This window comes from Bubalus kerabau, chromosome 7 (assembly GCF_029407905.1).
Source record: "Bubalus kerabau isolate K-KA32 ecotype Philippines breed swamp buffalo chromosome 7, PCC_UOA_SB_1v2, whole genome shotgun sequence".
Taxonomy (NCBI): Eukaryota; Metazoa; Chordata; class Mammalia; order Artiodactyla; family Bovidae; genus Bubalus; species Bubalus kerabau.
Window position 1 is genome coordinate 120425643 of NC_073630.1, and position 19333 is coordinate 120444975.

A 19333-nucleotide genomic window follows, 5' to 3' on the forward strand; every position below is an offset into this window, starting at 1 on the left:
CCTCTAGGAGAGAAGAGAACCTTGCCGGGAAACAGCTGGGGCCTTGAGCCACCAGCCCTTGGGCTTGAATGTGAATCTGAATTCCAACTATTACTATGAGTTTAAATCACCACCACTTTTTAAAAAAAATTCTTAATTTTTTTGGCTGAGCCACACAGCATGTGGGATCTTAGTTCCCCAACTAGAGACTGAACCCGCACCCCCCGGCCTGGGAAGTATGGCCCTAACCACAGGCCCACCGGGAAGGCCTTCCACCTTTTACTGAGGGCATGAACGCTTCAGGTGATTAGTGCTGAGGTCCTCCCCCTGCCTGTCTCACAGACAGGAAGCTGCGTCTCAGGCAGGGCGCCTGCCTTCCTCTGGTCACCTGCCGGAAGGTGGTGCCCTGTGACCCGACCCTAGCCCTCTGGGAAGCCTCCACCACCAAACGCCTTGAGCCCACTCCAGGCCCGGTTTATAGCCAGCCCCCTTCACCCCTGACCCAGGCGGGCCACCTGCCCGTGCTCTCCTTGGCGTCCAGAACAGCCTCTGGTTTTGCTGCCCAGTCACCTCCAGGATTAAACCCAGCTGCCTGCCCTCTCCCCATCCACTCCTGTGCCTTCGGCTCAACCCGAGCCCACCCCGGTCCCTCTCTGTCCCTCCGCACTCCCCTCTGTTCACAGCTCGGAAAATCAGTCTTCCTGTCAGTTTTGATGGCCATGATTTGGCCGCCCGGATTGGTGCTTGTCTGAGGTGGTTACTCAGGCTGCTCACTTCTTCCCTTTTCCAGCTCCTTGCCAGGCCAGGCCCGAGGGGCACACTAGCCCTGGCGGGATCTCTTGCCCATTTAGTCCACAGTGGCTCTCACCCGCTCCTTCCTCGTTGCCTCCTGCCTCCTCAGCCTGTCCTGATGCTCTTTACCAGACCCCAAGCCCCCTCCAGGCCCCTGGTGCCCCACCCCCACCTCCAGCAGCTCCGGCTGGGGGTCATCTTGGTCAGCGCCTCACCCCCACCCACTCAGGAGTTTGAGGACTGAGTTTTCCTGTGTCACGTGATTGTCAGAGTGATGGAAGACAAGCTGGCTCTCCTCCCTCCCGCCCCCAGCCCCACAGCATAGGGCACACGGATGGTGTTCTCCTGGCCGGGACGAGCAGGAGGAGAGGGGGAACGAGAGCCACCTCTTGTTCAGCCGGACGCGGACACTCATCCAGACTCGCGTTCTCTGGCTGGCAGGCTCGCTCTCCGCGTGGGACACCCCCTGCCTGTCTCTTGCCATCTGTGTCACATTTGTGACTGCAGGGCAGAGCTGCTCACGCTGTGTATCACTGCCCACTCGGAGGGTGGCGTCCCGCCACCCTCAGCCAAAACTACATCTGAGAAGAGACGACCTTCGACATCAGACTGCAGTCTGATGCCTCTGAGAAGTTGAAACCTAAAACACATTTTAATATCAACAGGAGAAAAAAAGATTTTCATCGGAAGGAAGGAAACAACAAACACAGCTGTTTTGGTCTGTTTAGTCCAGCCGGGTCTCAGACTTTCTCACGAAGAGTCATTCCCGGCTCCCTTTACCTTTTGACTCCCTGTGCTGTGTGCTTGTCACTCAGTCGTGTCTGACTCTCTGCCACCCCATGGACTCTCTGCCAGGCTCCGCTGTCCACGGTGATTCTCCAGGCAAGAATACTGGAGTGGGTTACCACTGCCTTCTCTGCTTTGACTAAGTTCCCTTAAAACCCCAAATGGTTTTGATTGGGAGGAAAGCAAGCTTGTCCTGGAAGTAAGTGTAACCCACTTGCTTTCATAAATTCCAATGCAACCTCAAGTACAGAAATGCCCTAATAAGTTTCCAAGGAAAACACTTTGAATAGTTAAACCTGTAGTATTTTCATTTGTACTCAGTGGGCTAATACCATTGTGATTTTTATTTATATTTTAATGTTTTTTTGGCGCCAGGAACATCTTTCAAGCAAATGACTAAGGTCAGCAATTCGAAGTCATGTGGAGGGATTTGTGGGCCCAGGGAACGACTCAGGAGTCACTCAGAAAAGTGGGGTTCTAGTTCAGATCAGCGTGCTGGGGTCTCACCCTCCAGTTTCCCAGGGCTCTTTCTACAGAGCAGTCCTTTTCCTAATGCGTCTTTGCTTCAGTCTGAGTTCCTCCTCCCAGTCTATAAATATCCCCAAGTTCCTCCCATCTTAAAATCCCCCAGCGTTGCATCCCCACCCCCCTCGTCTCCTGTTCTCCTGCTGCTTTCTGTTGCTCTCCCTCGATCTCTGCCTCTTCAGCAGAATTTCTTGAAGGCACTGCCTCCAAAACCTCCACTTCCTCCGGGTAAGGCGGCCCAGCGCCTCTTCCCGCCGCAACCCCCGCCCCATCCCCACGGCTGGGCGGGGAGCCTTCCCGGTCTCCCCCCGGGGCGGGTGTGTGTGTGTGTGTGTGTGTGTGTGTGTGTGTGTGTGTGTGTGTCTAACCCCGCCTCCCAGTTTGTCAATCGGACCCTCTCTTCCCCGGTCCAGGCTCCTGCGTTCAGGCAGTGTGCACCGCTCTGCGAGTTTTCTTCTCCTGTAATGCTTTCCCCAACCATTTTAGGGTTTATTGTCTTTTTAGAAGAGGAGGATCAAAAAGTAGAACAAACGAAGAATTAATAAATAGGTTCAAGTCCAGATTAAAATTCATGGTATCTGCCCTGGAACATTAGTCCTTTTCTTCTTAAAAAATATTAAGAAAAGTTGTCCGGAGAGACTTCTGCCCTGCCAACGTCACATTAGACTAGGACGTCATCGAACAAGCCACCTTAGGGCCATTTGATGCTGGGGGTTGCGGAGTACTGATGGCGTAGTCATGACCAGGGCCCAGCCTTGCTCACTGACATGCTCATCTGTAGAAGATTGGTTTAAGTAAAACAAAATTATTTGTGTCTGGTAGAGATGTAAATACGTCCTGTCCGATACAAATGGTAACCTCCAAGTTTTGCTTCACTGGACTGCGGTGTCCACCAGATTTCCTCCAACGTGGAGGTCTCATTTGAGCCCTGCTCCTCTCGCCGACTACACACCCTCCGTTTCTGGCATCCTGCTTTAAAACCCGTGCTCCATCCTGTGACATACATCGACTCGACGAATCAAACAGTTTCGACTTTTTAAAACGTCCTACGTTGAAGATGGGGTTGTCCGGTGAAGAGAAGGCTTGGGAACGAAGTGCTTCTGGAAAACAGCGTTCGTCATGAGACTGAGAGGCGAGAAGTCTGCTCGGCGACTTCGTCCACGCTCACTCTGGACGGCAGCGCGGCGCCCGGGCCCGCGGAGGATCGGACGCCCCGGCCACCAGTCGGGCGGGCGACAGGGCGGAGCTGGCTCTGCTGCGCGCTCGCGACCCTAAGAGGCCGAGACGGAACACCGGCTCCTCAGAGGAGGCGGACGGAGGCCTGCGTGCAAGGCGTTCCTCTAGGAGACCCCCGCTGAGGCAGGGAGCCAATCAGCTCTCTCCTTGCTGGTAGACGTCACGACCGGGCCCCGCCTCTTCCGCTATTGCGCCTGCGCAGGCGGTCGCCTACCAGCCGGGTTTTGGTCCTTTGCGCGGGAGTGGCCGTCCCGTGAGGCCTTGCGAGGTTGGGCGGCGGCGGGCTTCTGAGGGGCGCGAGCCGAGCTTCCTGAGGTGAGCGGCAACGGACTCGCAGTTCTCTCAGGCGGGCGGTGGGACGGTGGGAGCGGCGCGGGTCAGCGGCTGCGTCTTCTTTCCGGGCGCCCCTGGGGGCGTGTTTCGGGCGCGCGAGTAGTTTCCCGCTCGGCGCAGTCGCGGTCCTCAGGAGGAGGGGGCGGGTGGGAGATACTGGAGAGGCTGGGAACTCCAGTGCGGTCGGGGGGCGGCCGGAGGGACGAGCGGCTCAGCGGCGGGAGACTGAGGGCTCCAGGGCGGGCGAGGGGCGCGGCGGAAGACTGGGGACTCGCGTGCCGGCGGGGAGCCGGGCTCTAGTGGGGTTATCGAGGCGAGGGGCGCGGCCGGAAACGGGGTCTGCAGTGAGGGTGGGGTGTGGCGGGGGGCGCGGCTCTCGGGGCCCCAGGCCGCCGGGCCCTGGAGGCTCTGCTGGGATGCGGGGGGCGCACTCCAGCCCCGCCGGCCGGCCGGCACCCGCTTAATCAGTCAGTTTAGTCATGCAGTCGTGTCGGACTCTCTGCGACCCCGTGGGTTGCAGCACGCCAGGATTCCCTGTGCAGCACCAGCTCCCGGGATTGACTCAGACTCATGTCTGTCGAGTCGGTGATGCCATCCAGCCGTCTCATGCTCTGTCTCCCCTTCTCCTCCTGCCTTCAAGTTTTGCCAGCATCAGGGTCTTTTCAAGTGAGTCAGTTCTTCGCATCAGGTGGGCAAAATATTGGAGTTTCAGCTTCAACATCAGCCCTTCCAGGGACTGTTCACTGATTTCTTTTAGGAATTGACCCGCTTAAGGTTTGTGCAGTTTGTCGCGCCGACTGGGCCGTCTCTGTGGACGAATATTTTATTGACGCGCACACCGATCGTTCATCGCTGAATGACACAGAATCGCAGAGTGCCGCAGATTTCAGGGTCCCTCCTCTGAACCTCTTGTTCCCGTCGCTGGAGTTCGCAGCGTGGATTATTCAGTGGTCCCTTTGCTGAAAACAACAAACGCCTGAAATACCTGTATTTAAGGACTGCTCAGTCCTTTGGTTCAAGTCGGCGGTGGTTCTCAAGCCTCGTTTTCTCTGCACTAGGTTGGTCGTGTCTGACTTTGGTTTTTGCGTGAATGCGGCAGTCATTCAGGTAAATACTCAGTTGACTCTTTATCAATATCTGACCATATTTACTTCTGTCTTCTCGCAAAGGACAGGGAAAAGAGGCTGCTTAGTCACGTGACGGCGTGGATCTGTTTAGATCCATCTATTTTGAATTAAAAACTGACTTGCTGATCTTTGGAAAAAAGAAGATTTTCTTGTTAAGTAGCCTTTCATTACTGTTTCAGTGTTCTGAGTAATTCTCTAATTATTTCTCTTTGTCAGACTTTTCAGCTACAGCTATCTCTGGATTAGATAGTTCCCAAATATCTTGTGATATTTATCAGTACTTTAAAAGATAGAGTTGCCTTATTTGTGGTCTAATACTTGTTTTTTTTTTTCCCCTCTAGGATAAATTATTATAGATTCTAAAAATATTTTTCCCCCTTCTCTATGGACTTAACATAAAATTAGTTTTGTATGTAGTTGGACTTATTTTCTAAATATCAACACCATTATAACCTTATCAGTTACAAAATTTTGGGTAGTTAAATCATGAGCTGTGGAAAAGAATTTGTAGAAACATTAAAAAAAATTGATTATCCCAAAGCTGATATTCTTAATGGGGAAGATTTTGACTGGTTGTTTGTTGAAAATGAACCATTTTTGAAGTGGTTTTGTGGGAATGTGAATGAACAGAACATATTGTCTGAAGAGGAATTGGAAGCTTTTAGCGTTCTTCAAAAATCAGGCAAGCCCATCCTAGAAGGAGCAGCATTAGATGAAGTTCTTAAAACCTGTAAAACTTCTGATTTGAAGACACCTACCTTGAATGACAAAGAGCTAGAGAAATTAGAGGATGAGGTTCAAACTCTGCAGAAATTAAAGAACCTAAAAATTCAGCGACGTAATAAATGCCAGCTGATGGCTTCAGTAACTAGTCACAAATCTCTGAGGTTAAATGCTAAAGAAGAAGAAACCAATAAAAAGCTGAAACACAGTCAAGGAATTCTAAATGCTACAAATAACAAGATCAGTAATGAACTTCACACTCTTACTGATGGAGTTGCAAAGTTAATGATGTTCTTCAGACGGTCTAATTTGGATCAAGGAACAAATCCACTGGTGTTTTTATCTCAGTTTTCATTGCAAAACTATCTAAGCCAAGAAGAGCAAAGTACGGCAGCATTAACCTTATATACCAAAAAACAGTTCTTTCAGGGTATACATGAAGTAGTTGAAAGTTCAAATGAAGAAAATTTTCAACTTTTAGATATGCAGGCACCATCTATTTGTGATAATCAAGAAGTTCTTGAGGAGAGACGGCTAGAAATGGGTAGGATGCAGCTGGCATACATTTGTGCTCAACATCAGTTAATTCACTTGAAAGCAAATAATTTGAGCCTAAAGTCAAGTATAAAGTGGGCAGAGGAGAATCTTCATAGCCTCACTAGCAAGGTAAGTGTGAGAAATGAGACTGGATTCATATTTAAGTTGTTGTTAATTACGAAATAATATTGGGAGATCCCCTGGAGAAGGGAATGGCAACCCACTACAGTATTCTTGCCTGGAGAATTCCATAGGAGGAGCTGGTGGGCTATAGTCTGCTGCTGCTGCTGCTAAGTTGCTTCAGTCGTGTCCAACTTTGTGCAGCCCCATAGACGGCAGCCCACCAGGCTCCTCTGTCCCTGGGATTCTCCAGGCAAGAACACTGGAGTGGGTTGCCATTTCCTTCTCCAATGCATGAAAGTGAAAGTGAAGTCACTCAGTCGTGTCTGACTCTTCTCAACCACATGGACTGCAGCCTACCAGGCTCCTCCATCCATGGGATTTTCCAGGCAAGAGTACTGGAGTGGGTTGCCATTGCCTTCTCCACGGCTATAGTCTATGGGGTTGCAAATAGCTGGACGCGACTGAGTGACTAACACATGCTGATAGTAAAGTACTTTGGAAAGGGGGATGTAGTAAGTAATTACATTTTATTTTCTGTTCAGTGTTGTGGTATGTGTTATTGTTTCATACAAATAAATCTTAGTGGAGGGGAGAAATAATAATTATAACCCAACCACATTATCTAGCTCATTTTCAAAAGTACTTTTGTATTCTTTGTTGGTTCATACACAGATAAGGCTGACGTCTTTTTTATGATGAATGAGTAAAGAGCCTTATTGCTGTTATAGGTAGTCTGCCTTATTTGCTCTGACCAGAGGATGGTGCTAATGAAATCCAATTCAGTGGATTGAAACTCTTGATTGTTTTTAAAGAATGTACAGATGTATTAAACATACCTACTTGCACTCTTGGGTAGCTTGCTTTCCTGGTCATGTAATCAGTAGATAGTTGAGTAAAAAGAAGAGCTTTTCTGAAGCTAAATACCTATAATTGTCCCAAACTTCAGAATGTTGTGTGAAGTACTGTCATTCTGTAGAAGTTCTAAAGTCAACAAGCAGGGTGGGAGAAGAGCTACCGAGAGTATTTTAAGAAAAGCATAAATAGCATACGTTAGCGTTTGGTAAGTAGTGTGGAAATAGGTGATTTTTTTTTTAAGACGAACTTCACCAAAAAAATCTGTTTTGGTAGCCATTTATGTGTATAGTATTTTACACAGTAGTAATAGCATTAAAATTTAGCAATTCATAATGGCTTTACCCTTGGTTTCATCTTCACTGTGCCATTTTAAACTGGGTTTTTGGCTTTTGTTAATACAAAACAAGTTTCTATTAGTGAGTATGTTATCTGATAACCTAAAATGGAAAGTGAAAATAATTTAAAAACTATTCCTACTTTGTATTTACAGTTTGAAATGTAATTGTTTTCTTTGTGTAGGCTCTTGGCAAAGATAATTTAGATGCTAAAATTTCTAGCTTGAACAGTGAAATTCTGAAACTTGAAGAACAAATCACTCATATAAAAGACAAAATTTTGCCTGCTATGGTAAAAGAGAATGCCCAGTTATTGAATATGCCAGTTGTAAAGGGAGATTTTGATCGACAGATTGCTAAACAAGACTATTACACAGAAAGACAAGAGTTGGTTTTAAATCAGTTGATAAAGCAAAAGGCATCATTTGAACTTCTTCATCTATCATATGAAATTGAATTGAGAAAGCATTGGGACATATATCGTCAGCTGGAAAACTTGGTTCACCTACTTAATCAAAGTAATTTGATGTTCCACCAGCGATTAGAAATGCTAACAGATCCATCAGTATCTCAGCAGATAAATCCAAGGAATACCATTGATACCAAGGATTATTCTACTCATAGGTAAGTTTCTTTGTTTCTTTAGTGAGTAATTATTTTTCTGTTTCTTTTTGTTAAGCACTAGAGTTTGAACTAAAATTTGTGAAAGTTTAAAAAGTTCTTTGTACTTCATTTTTGGCATTTGTATTCTTCCACCTTTCTGTTATATGGGTCTGTGTTTCTTTTAATTTTTTTTTCCCAGTTCCTCAGTTAATTTAATTTCTTAAAATTTTTTTTAAATTGAAGGCTAACCTTTTTCATTTACGTTAGATCTAGAAGTAGCTGGTTTAGAGGTGAGGTGGATGGTTTGGAGAATTGAAAATATACAATACAAGGCTTTTATTCATGTTTGGATGCTGCTATTAGATATTTTTAGATTTGGGGCAGGAGGCTAACTCCAGCAGGAAGTTTGAATGCATCTTGGTGTATAGCAAGTATTGCTGAGCAGAGAATTGATTGCATTTGGAGAAGGCGGCAGTAGGGAGGAGAGAAGACTTCATTTTTGCTTCTGGTCTCTTCTAGATGGTATGGGGATACTGAAGTTGAACAGCTAAAGTAGTAAAAGGACTCAAAAATCTGGATTCTACTGCTGCTTTTTCTCTAGACTAAAAGAAAATCATCTAATACTTTTTATTCTTATTAATGAAATGAAGGGCATGGATAGGGCTATGTCATTGCAGTTTTAGAAGGTGGCAATGAAATCATGATTCTGGGTGAATGGTGCCCCCTGGAATTGTGTGGTCACATCCCACAAGAAGAGAATTAGCCTTGGGCTTGAACTGGTTTGGGGCTTCCTTGGGGCTCAGATGGTGAAGAATCTGCCTGCCGTGCAGGAGTCCTGGGTTCAATCCCTGGGTCCAGAAGATCCCTTGGAGACGGAAATGGCTTCTTACTCCCAAAGGAACTTGGCAGGCTGAGTCCATGGAGTCACGAAGAGTTGGACACAACTCAGCAACTAACACTTTCACTACTTTTCACTTTGAACCAGTTTCAGGAAGACTCTAAGAGCAGATACTTTTTGTCATATATGTGTAGAAGGTGCTGCCTCACATTTTTCCTTTTGTACTGTAGGACTTTTCTGCCATTAATGTTTGAAGTATTACAATGGCCTCTTGGCTCATTAGGAATTTAATTTGTCAAGCGAATGTAGACATGACTGGAGTAGCAAGTTTACTATTTTTATGTAGCTTGTATTTTCAATTTTTCTCTTTTAAGTCGACCACAGTCCTTTAAAATTAGGTAGATGTTAGACGTAAAAGTTAAATCTCAAAGGTTGACTTGACTTAGGTCTTACATGACAGCCAGCACACAGACCTCAGTCTTCTGGTTCAAGTTCTTCGCCGTTTCTGCTACATCATAGTTGTGTTCTGTGAAAGAAGTGTTCTCTAGGGCGGTATCTCTGAAATGTATTTTAATTGAAGTAGGTTAATGGCAGTTAAAGTCAAAAAGAATTTTATGTCTAAAACTTGGAAGATGGGAAAACTGGGAATTCAGATACAATAATTAGAATATGTATTTCTGTAATGAGATAGTATTGTAGTTGGAAAGTTTTTAATTGTTTGATTAATATTTACAAATTGTTAGCTTTCCCAAAGATGCCCCAATATAGTGGGTTATAATTTTGAAAATTGTACTGACTTAAGAATTTTTTCTAATTTTTATTTCCACATTTTAGGCTTTATCAACTTTTAGAAGGAGAGAATAAGAAAAAAGAATTGTTTATAACCCATGGAAACCTGGAAGAAGTAGCTGAGAAATTAAAACAGGATGTTTCTTTGGTACAAGAGCAGTTGGCAGTATCTGCTCAAGAACATTCTTTCTTTCTGTCCAAACTAAACAGTGATGTGAACATGCTTTGTGAAGCTTTGTATCAAGGAGGAAATCAGCTTTTGCTTAGTGATCAGGTAGGTGCTTACCCTGGTAATTAAAAATGCTTTAAAAAAAAATGTTCATTGTAAAAGATACTAAAGAAAATGTTAACATGAAGAAAATATTACCCCATTTCCCTGATAGTAACATTTTTATATCTCATTTTTATTCACATATTAATGTATTTTTCAAGTAGTTTTGATCAAAGTTTTTAAAATTTATTAAATATTTCCGATATGAAAGGATATGTAATGTTTATGGTAAGAATTTAAAAAAAAACAAACACCATCCCTGTATTTTTTTTTTTCACTTATTTTAACACACAGAGGATTGCTCTTATATCTTTAAAATTCTGTGTACCCTTAGTAATAGCAGCTTCTTCTAATAGGCTTCCCTGGTGGCTCAAACAGTAAAGTGTCTGCCTGCAATGTGGGGGACCCGGGTTCAATTCCTGAGTCGTCGGGAAGATCCCCTGGAGAAGGAAATGGCAGTCCACTCCAGCACTCTTGCCTGGAAAATCCCATGGACGGAGGAGCCTGATAGGCTACAATCCATGGGGTCGCAAAGAGTCAGACATGACCGAGAGACTTCACTTTCACTTTCTAATAGCATTCCCCTCTCTTTTTTCAGGGAGGAACTATGCTAAGATTTGTCATTTGCTTTCTTTTATTTATAATACAGACTGTGTGTTATTTAGTTTTGTATGTTTCTGAACTTGATATAGATTGTATTATATATATTCTTCAGTAACTTGCTTGTTTCTTAATATGATTTTGGGTTTTATCCATGTGGGTATTTGTAAAACTTAGCTCATTTATAGTAGCTCATTTATAGTTTTCTCTTTTGTATAGTTAGTATTCCCTTATGTGAAATTCCACAATTTAATTACCTGTTCTGTTGACAGACATTTAGATTATTTCCAGTTCTTGCTGTTGTAGATTATACTGATGTGGATAGCCTTGCTGCATGTATTACAGATGCATGTCTCTCTCTCTCTCTCTGTCACCTCACATAGGAGTGGAATTGCTGAATAACAGGTTCTGTTTTACATAATACATCAAACTGATTTTAGAAGTGGTTGTACCATATTGTACCAGCAGTGTTTAAGAGATGCTCTTTTACCATGTTTTTTTCATCACATAGTGCTGTTTGCATTTATAGTTTTCTCACTCTGCATAGATATAAAATAGCGTCCCGTTGAGGTTACGATTTGCATTTCTCTGATGATCGTGGCGGTTGAGCCCCCTTCGGGTGGGAGTTCCTTCACGGATTTCAGACGCCAGCCATTTGTCAGTGATGTGTGCTGCATGTATTTGCTCCCTATTTGCGGCTTGTTTTTTTCTTTTTTATTGTTACCTGTTAGTTTTTGACTTTTTTTTTAAGATTTCAATTTTGATGTAATTTATCACTCTTATAGTTTGCCCTTTTTTATATCTTGTGAAAGTTTGCCCTTAACATAGTAATGACAGTCCCTTTTACTTTATCTTAAAAGTTTATGCTGTTCTAGTTCAGTTCTTTAATCCACCATGAGTTTATGACATGAGAAATAGAGTTCTAATTTTATTGTTATTTTTTCCCCATGAATAACCAGATTGTCCCATTACCACTTATTGAGGTATCCAAATTTAAAATCAGTATCTTTCTGGTGAAAGGACCCTCATACATTAAAATACATAAAAGACTCTCCTTAAATGTCTTTTGCCTTCGTGTATGTTTGCTTAGATATTAAGAGCACTCCCCGTTCTGAACCATAAGCTGGGTTCAAAGTCTGTTTTGGAGGACAAGATGGTTAGATGGCATCACCGACTCAATGGACATGAGTTTGAGTAATCTCTGGGAGAAATGGTGAAGGACAGGGAAGCTGGCATGGTACAGTCCCTTGGGTTGCAAGGAATTTGACACGACTGAGTGACTGAACAACAACAGATGATTCCTGTCTGGACTGTGATTCTAACCAAGGGCTCTTCCTGCTCTGGCCATCCTGATCTTAAGATTGTTGGTGTCCTTAGTTTATTACAAAGACAGTCTCCTGTTTGACTTCCTACCTTCTATGGACCTTGGACTTCACCACTCCTCTTGTCAGTGTCAGGAATCAATGGATTCTGTTTTTTCAAGATTAGCGATTGAGTAAAGCAGCTTCTGGGGTCTCTTACCAGTCTGCATTGCTTTATGGATTTGTAGTCTTTTAAAGTCTTGTTCTCTCTTTGTTGGTTTTAGGAAGCTTTGGGGTTTTGTTTTTTGTTGTTGTTGCTGCGCTGGGTCTTCTGTTGTGGTGCGTGGGCTTTTCCTCGTTGCGGTGAACAGAGGCTCTTTAGTTGTGGCATGGACTCTCTAGTTGCCCCGTGGCATGTGGGATCTTAGTTCCCTGACCAGGCATCGAATCTGTGTCCCCTGCATTGTAAGGTGGATTTTTAATCACTGGACCACCAGGGAAGTCCTAGAAGATTTTGCTTTGTTTGACTGTTTAAATACTTCATTTCACTTTTTACATTTTTTCCTATGGAAGAATTGATCTGAATAACTACCTTATCTTTTCTTGAAATAAGACAGCTTATGAATAGTTTTTAAAATAATTTTTTATTATAAAATATAGAAAATGTAAAATTTACAATTTTAACCATTTTAATGTGTGCAATTATGATGATGTTAAGAACATTTGCAGTGTCATGCAGCCATGTCACCATTTACTTCCAGAACTTTTCTCATCCCACATGGGCTAAACTTTGTGCCTGTTAAATATTAATTCTCCATTCCTTCTTTTCCCCATCCCTGGTAATCTCTATTCCATTTTCTGTCTCTATAAATTTGCCTACTATAGTTATCTTATAAAAGTAGAATCATATAATAATATTTGTCCTTTTGTCTTTGGCTTATCTCAGCATAATATCCTTAAGTATCATCCATATTGCATCAGGTATGAGAATTTCATTCCTTTTTGGTGCTGAGAATTCTGTTGTGCGTATATACCACATTTTATCTGTTCATCTGTGTTTTATCATCGCATTTTATCTGTTTAACTGTTCATCTGTTCATAGACACTTGAGTTGTTTACACCTTTTATCTGTTGTATATAATGCTGCTGTGAACGTTGTACACGAATTTGAGTCCCTGTTTTCATTCCTTTTGCGTATATGCCTACAAGTGAATGCTGAATCATGGTAAGCCTGTGTTTACTTTTTGAGAATCTGTCTGACAACCCAGCAGCTGTACCAGGGTTCTAGTTTCTACATGTCCTCACCTACAGTTGTTATTTTCCCTTTTAAAAAAGTATGTAATAGTCATCCTCATGGATATGAAGTGATACTTGTGATTAGTTTTTTAAAGTCTCCTATTACTGATTCTATCTTCTTGATCTTTTAAATAATTATGTAAAAATCCTATGATGGTGGATTTGAAAATTTCTCATTGTAGTTCTCTCAGTTTTTATTTATATTTGAGTCTATTTTATAAGTTACATCCAAGTTTAAAATTGCAGTGAATTATTATCCTGGTAGATTTAAATTGCAGTGATTTAACTGTTTAGCATTATATAATGACCCTGTATTGTGCTTTTTGTCTTAATTTTCTCTTGTCCAATATTAATATTCCTATGCTATTTTTCTTTTGGTTAGTATTTGCAAAGTAGATGCTTTTTTCCTTTACTTACATATCTTTTATATTTTCTTTTTTATTTAGCATTATGAAATAAACATTTCCATGCTACAATAATTTTAATTTTTAATGTTTATAATACTCTATTGATTTAATTACTGTGTCATAATTTCTGTAACCAGTCCACCATTTGGATGAACTCTTAGAGATAGTATAGAATTATGAGGTTTCTTGGGTTATACACATTATTTTTTAGCTTTTGATACTGCCATATTGCTTTTCAAAGGAGTTTACCTACTTAAAATGTCACCAGCTATTTGAATGTCTACTAGACACCATTTATCATATGATACACCATAATTTCACGAGTTTCTAAGAAAGAAAAAGCTTTTTCATTTAAACTGACACAGCACTTTCTTATTTAGAATTTTTATTTCATACCTATTGAAGATATCTTTTAGGTGTGATAGACATAGGTTTTTATCATATCCTTTAGGAATATACATAAAAGGAAAAAGCCAATTAAAACGATTAAGGTATTTCTGAAACTTCACATTCAGTGTCCATTTCTGTTATTTCTTGACTCAAAGTATTTTTTGTGTTTTTCCACACTGTACATAGACAATGTTGGTGATAGCAAAAAACTTATTGTTCAGTTGGTAAGTCGTTTGTGACTCTGCAACCCCATGGACTACGGCACACCAGACTCCTCTGCCCTCAGCTGTCTCCCGGAATTTGCTCAAATTCATGTCCATTGAGTCAGTGATGCTATCCAGCCATCTCATTCTCTGTCTCCCACTTCTCCTGCCCTCAGTCTTTCCAGTATCAGGGTCTTTTCCAGTGAGTCGGCTCTTCACATCAAGTGGCCAGAGTGTAGGAGCTATAGTTTCAGCATCAATCCTTCCAGTGAATATTCACAGTTGATTTTCTTCAGGGTTGACTGGTTTGATCTCCTTGCTGTCCAAGGACTCTCAAGAATCTTCTCCAGCACCACAATTCGAAAGCATCAATTCTTTGGCACTCAGCTTTCTTTATGGTCCAGCTCTCACATCTGTACATGACTACTGGAACATATCTTTGACTATATGGACTTTGATCAGCCAAGTGATGTCTCGGCTTTTTAATACGCTCTCTAGGTTTGTCATAGCTTTCCTTCTAAGGAGCAAGGGTCTTTCATTTCTTGGCTGCGGTTACCATCTGCAGTGATTTTGGAGCCCAAGAAAATCTGTCAGTTTCCATTTTTTCCTCTTCTGTTTGCCATGAAGTGAGTACATCAAGGCTCTATATTGTCACCCTGCTTATTTAATTTATATGCAGAGTATATCATGAGAAACGCTGGACTAGAAGAAGCACAAGCTGGAATCAAGATTGCCGGGAGAAATATCAATAACCTCACATATGCAGATGACACCACCCTTATGGCAGAGAGTGAAGAGGAACTAAAAAGCCTCTTGATGAAAGTGAAAGAGGAGAGGGAAAAAGTTGGCTTAAAGCTCAACATTCAGAAAACGAAGATCATGGCATCTGGTCCCATCACTTCATGGGAAATAGATGGGGAAACAGTGTCAGACTTTATTTTTTTGGGCTCCCAAATCACTGCAGATGGTGACTGCAGCCATGAAATTAAAAGACGCTTACTCCTTGGAAGGAAAGTTATGACCAACCTAGATAGCATATTCAAAAGCAGAGACATTACTTTGCCAACAAAGTAATGGCAAAGGCTGTGGTTTTTCCAGTGGTCATGTATGGATGTGAGAGTTGGACTGTAAAGAAAGCTGAGCGCTGAAGAATTGATGCTTTTGAACTGTGGTGTTGGAGAAGACTCTTGAGAGTCCCTTGGACTGCAAGGAGATCCAACCAGTCCATTCTAAAGGAGATCAGCCTGGGTGTTCCTTGGAAGGAATGATGCTAAAACTGAAACTCCAGTACTTTGGCCACCTCATGCGAAGAGTTGACTCATTGGAGAAGACTCTGATGCTGGGAGGGATTGGGGGCAGGAGGAAAAGGGGATGACAGAGGATGAGATGGCTGGATGGCATCACCGACTCGATGGACGTGAGTTTGTGTGAACTCCGGGAGTTGGTGATGGACAGGGAGGCCTGGTGTGCTGCGATTCATGGGGTCGCAGAGTCGGACATGACTGAGCGACTGAACTGGACTGATGGGGGCTTATGCCATGATCTTAGTTTTTTGAATGTTGAGTTTTAAGCCAGCTTTTTCACTCTCTTCTTTCACCCTCCTCAACAGGCTCTTTAGTTCCTCTTTACTTTCACTTATAAAATGTGGTCCACTGGAAATAAGAATGGCAAACCACTCCAGTATTCTTGCCTCAAGAACCCCATGAACAGTATAAAGAGGCAAAACACTAAATGACCTAATTTTAAAATGGGCTAAGGACTTGAATAGACATTTATCTAAAGAAGATATATAAATGGCCAACAGGTTTATTATGAGTAGTTGCTCAGCATCACTAATTATCAGAGAAATGCAAGGCAAAACCACAGTTGAGATATCACCTTACAACTGCTATGACTGTTATCAAAAAACCGAAAGAGTAGTGTCGGTGAGGGTGTGGGGACATTGGAGCCCTGGTACATTATCGGTGGGAGTGCAAAACGGTGAAGCTGCTGTGGAAAACGGTATGGAATTTCCTTAAAAAAACTAAAATAGAACTACTGTATGATCCTATAATCCTCCTTCTGGGTATTCATCCCGAGGAAATAAAAATAGGATATTAAAGAAATGTCTCCACTCACATGTTCATCGCAGCCCTACTTGTAATAGCTAAGCTGTAGAAAAAACCTAAACGTCCATCTATGGAGGAATGGAAAGAGAAAATACAGTAGTATATACATACAGCGAAATATTATTCAGCCTTAAAAAAACCTCAAAATACCACAGCATGAATGAACCTTGAGGAGATTATGCTATAAGTGAAAATAAGCTAGTCCCAAGAAACAGTGCATGATTCCACTTACTGTGGGCTATCTGAAATAGACTCATTAGAAGCACCGAGTACAGTGGCGGTTGCCGGTGACGGAGAGTTGTTAACCAGTGGGCATCAAGTCTCTCTTCGGGCAAAGGGAACACGTCCTAGCATCTGCTATGCAACATTGTGCTAACAGCTAACAGTGCAGTGCTGCGCCCTTGGGTTCGTTAGGAGGGGACACCTCGTGCTGTGTGTTCTTAACCACAGTAAGAATTTTCAAAAACGGTGCTGGAATCCCCCGGCGTGGCAGTGGTTAGGACTCCACGCTTCCAGTGCAGGGGCATGGCTTTGATCCCTGGTTGGGGAACTAAGACCCTGCAAGTCTTGCAGTGAAGTGAAGTGAAGTCGCTCAGTCGTGTCCGACTCTTTGCGACCCCATGAACAGTAACCTACCGGGCTCCGCGGTCCATGGGATTTTCCAGGCAAGAATATTGGAGTGGGCTGCCATTTCCTTCTCCTGGGAATCTTCCCAACCCAGGGATCGAACCCGGGTCTCCTGCATTGCGGACAGACACTTTACCATCTGAGACATTAGGGAAGCAGTGTGGGGTGTTATATATATGATAAAGTGCTTCTTATGACTGTCTGGTCAATAACAGTTACATGATGCTCTTAATTATACAGTGCATATTGATTTCAGTTATATTAAAGTGTGAAAGAATCCATTCTAAAATCACTAAAGTATGGTGATTTTACTATAATGTCATTGGGTATCATTATTTTACGTTTTTTCCTAGCCCAGTGAGATATAAAATGTCATCCATATGAATTTTAACTTGCATTTTTATTAATGAAGTTGAATATTTTTCAGTATTTGTAGTAGTATTTTAGTAACTATTAAGATCTTTAGTATTGGAGTTAAAGGTGAGATATTTCTCACTGTTTTCCAGTTTACAGGGTTTTTCCTCAGAGGCCACTTACTGTAGATACCACTTGATTTTTTTTTTTTTTTACTGTAGTTTAAGAAGTACTGCTCTTTGGAGCTGGCATTTATGACATGTGTATGACAAGTTCTTGAACTTGTACATTAAAATCACCAGGGAGCCTGTTGAAATGTGGCTTCTGGCTTTGTTGCAGAGTGATTTAGTGTGGAGTGAGGTATAGGAATCTATTCACAGCAAGCATCAGGTGATTACCATACTGTGGATCATTCTGAGAAGTGGTCGAAGGTTGAGGTGTAGTTATAGCTACAGATTGTCTGAGAACCTCTTTGATGCTACTGGCTGATGGTTAGAAAACCTAAGCTGCTTTTAATGTTAAGAAGTGAGGAATTTCAGTTTTTAAATGTGGGGGGTCCAGAATGTTTAGGTTTTTGAGAAGAATTACATGATAAATCAGGATACTTGAGTGTTACATGTAATTCCATCTTCTGTAACAGTGTGAAAAAAGAAAAATCCAGATTAAGACAATTACTTTATATTGGTAATTGCTTCATCTCAAGATTTTATCAGTACCTCTGATGTCTGGAGTAAACAGGTTAGGCTAAAACAAGGTTTGATTACTTTGGCAGAGTGTTAAGTTCCATGAAGGAAATGGTGTTTTTTTGGTGTTCATTTTTATAGTTGTAGACTTTAAAACATGGTATGAGGTAGGCATTCAGAATACTTGTTGAATGTATAAATATGCAGAACAGTTTGCATATCAAATACTCTTCAGGGAGTAGGAGTTTGCTTTGAATCACTTAAACTTGCCTGCAGAAGTTGTTTCAATGGATCTTACATAGACTTTTTGTTAATCCTGCTATGGATTTTTAATTAAGGTTCTTTTATTGTTGAGGTTGTGGGAATAATCATTATATCATTTAGATTCTTCTATGTAAATTACATTTAAGATTTATGATTGGTATTATGAAGATTATAGAGATTTTGAATTAAAAAGCATTATTATTTTTGTTTTAGGAGTTAACGGAGCAGTTTCATCAAGTTGAATCTCAGCTAAATAAACTAAATCATCTTCTTACTGATATTTTTGCCGATGTGAAGACAAAAAGAAAACTTTTGGCATCTAATAAGCTGCATCAAGTGGAAAGAGAATTATATGTATATTTTTTAAAAGATGAAGATTATCTGAAAAATGTTGTGGAGAGCTTAGAAAACCAATCAAAGATTAAGACCATTGGTCTTGAAGACTGAAATTGCCAAAAATGAAATCTTCACTGCATGTGCTTTACATATTTAGGAGAAGAATTCAGATAATAAACATTATGAAAATTTTAAGTCTGAGGTCGATGAACCATTTCATTTAATGAATTTTGAGTATTATATCAATTTGGTTTATTTCTTATATGTTTGTTCAGAGTACCAGTGCTTTTTATACCTTGAGAATTTGCTTTGTGGCACTTATTCCTGGTAACCTTTTTTTAAAAAATTTTTATTTTTTAATAATTGCTTTACAGAATTTTGTTGTTTTCTGTCAGACCTTAACATGAATCAGCCATAGGTTTACATATATCCCCTCCCTTTTGAAACTGCCCCCCATCTCCCTCCCATCCCACCCCTCTCTGTTGATACAGCGCCCCTGTTTGAGTTTCCTGAGACATATAGCAAATTCCCATTGGCTATCTGTTTTACATATGGTAATTAAGTTTCCATGTTACTGTCTCCATACATCTCACCCTCTCCTCCCCTCTCCCCATGTCCAGAACTCTGTCCTCTATGTCTGTTTCTCCATTGCTGCCCTGCAAATAAATTTTTCAGTACCATTTTTCTAGATTCTGTATATATGCATTGCTGCTGCTGCTGCTCCTAAGTCACCTCAGTCATGTCCAACTCTGTGCGACCCCATAGACGGCAGCCCACCAGGCTCCGCCATCCTTGGAATTTTCCAGGCAAGAACACTGGAGTGGGTTGCCATTTCCTTCTCTAATGCATGAAAGTGAAAAGTGAAAGTGAAGTCGCTCAGTTGTGTCTGACTCTTAGCGATCCCATGGACTG

The 19333-nt window shown here is 42.0% G+C and overlaps 1 protein-coding gene across 7 annotated transcripts; it reads left to right on the top strand.

The window, feature by feature from the left end:
• Positions 1 to 3486: 3486 nt before the first annotated feature.
• Positions 3487 to 18616, top strand: HAUS3 (HAUS augmin like complex subunit 3). 7 transcript variants are annotated; one of them, XR_008717302.1, is made up of 7 exons: positions 3487 to 3633; positions 4409 to 4758; positions 5120 to 6167; positions 7536 to 7975; positions 9627 to 9855; positions 12856 to 12978; positions 18299 to 18437. XR_008717302.1 is itself a non-coding variant. In XM_055589271.1 (7 exons), exons 3-6 carry the CDS (start codon positions 5265 to 5267, stop codon positions 12963 to 12965), a joined length of 1575 nt encoding a protein of 524 aa, XP_055445246.1. In that variant the 5' UTR covers positions 3487 to 3633; positions 4409 to 4758; positions 5120 to 5264; the 3' UTR covers positions 12966 to 12978; positions 18299 to 18437. The 7 variants fall into 7 exon arrangements, 6 of the variants coding, with proteins under 6 accessions (XP_055445246.1, XP_055445241.1, XP_055445247.1 ...); XM_055589271.1 differs by having other exon boundaries at positions 12963 to 12978; XM_055589266.1 differs by lacking the exon at positions 12856 to 12978 and having other exon boundaries at positions 3488 to 3633; positions 18299 to 18616.
• The last annotated feature ends 717 nt before the right edge of the window (positions 18617 to 19333 follow it).

Excerpts from the sequence above, each read along its gene's own strand:
- HAUS3 (XM_055589266.1), top strand. The coding sequence starts at position 5,265 with ATGAGCTGTGGAAAAGAATTTGTAGAAACATTAAAAAAAATTGATTAT. Across the intron at positions 7,976-9,626 it reads AAGGATTATTCTACTCATAG|GCTTTATCAACTTTTAGAAG; the intron begins GTAAGTTTCTTT and ends TCCACATTTTAG. Across the intron at positions 9,856-18,298 it reads AGCTTTTGCTTAGTGATCAG|GAGTTAACGGAGCAGTTTCA; the intron begins GTAGGTGCTTAC and ends TTTTTGTTTTAG.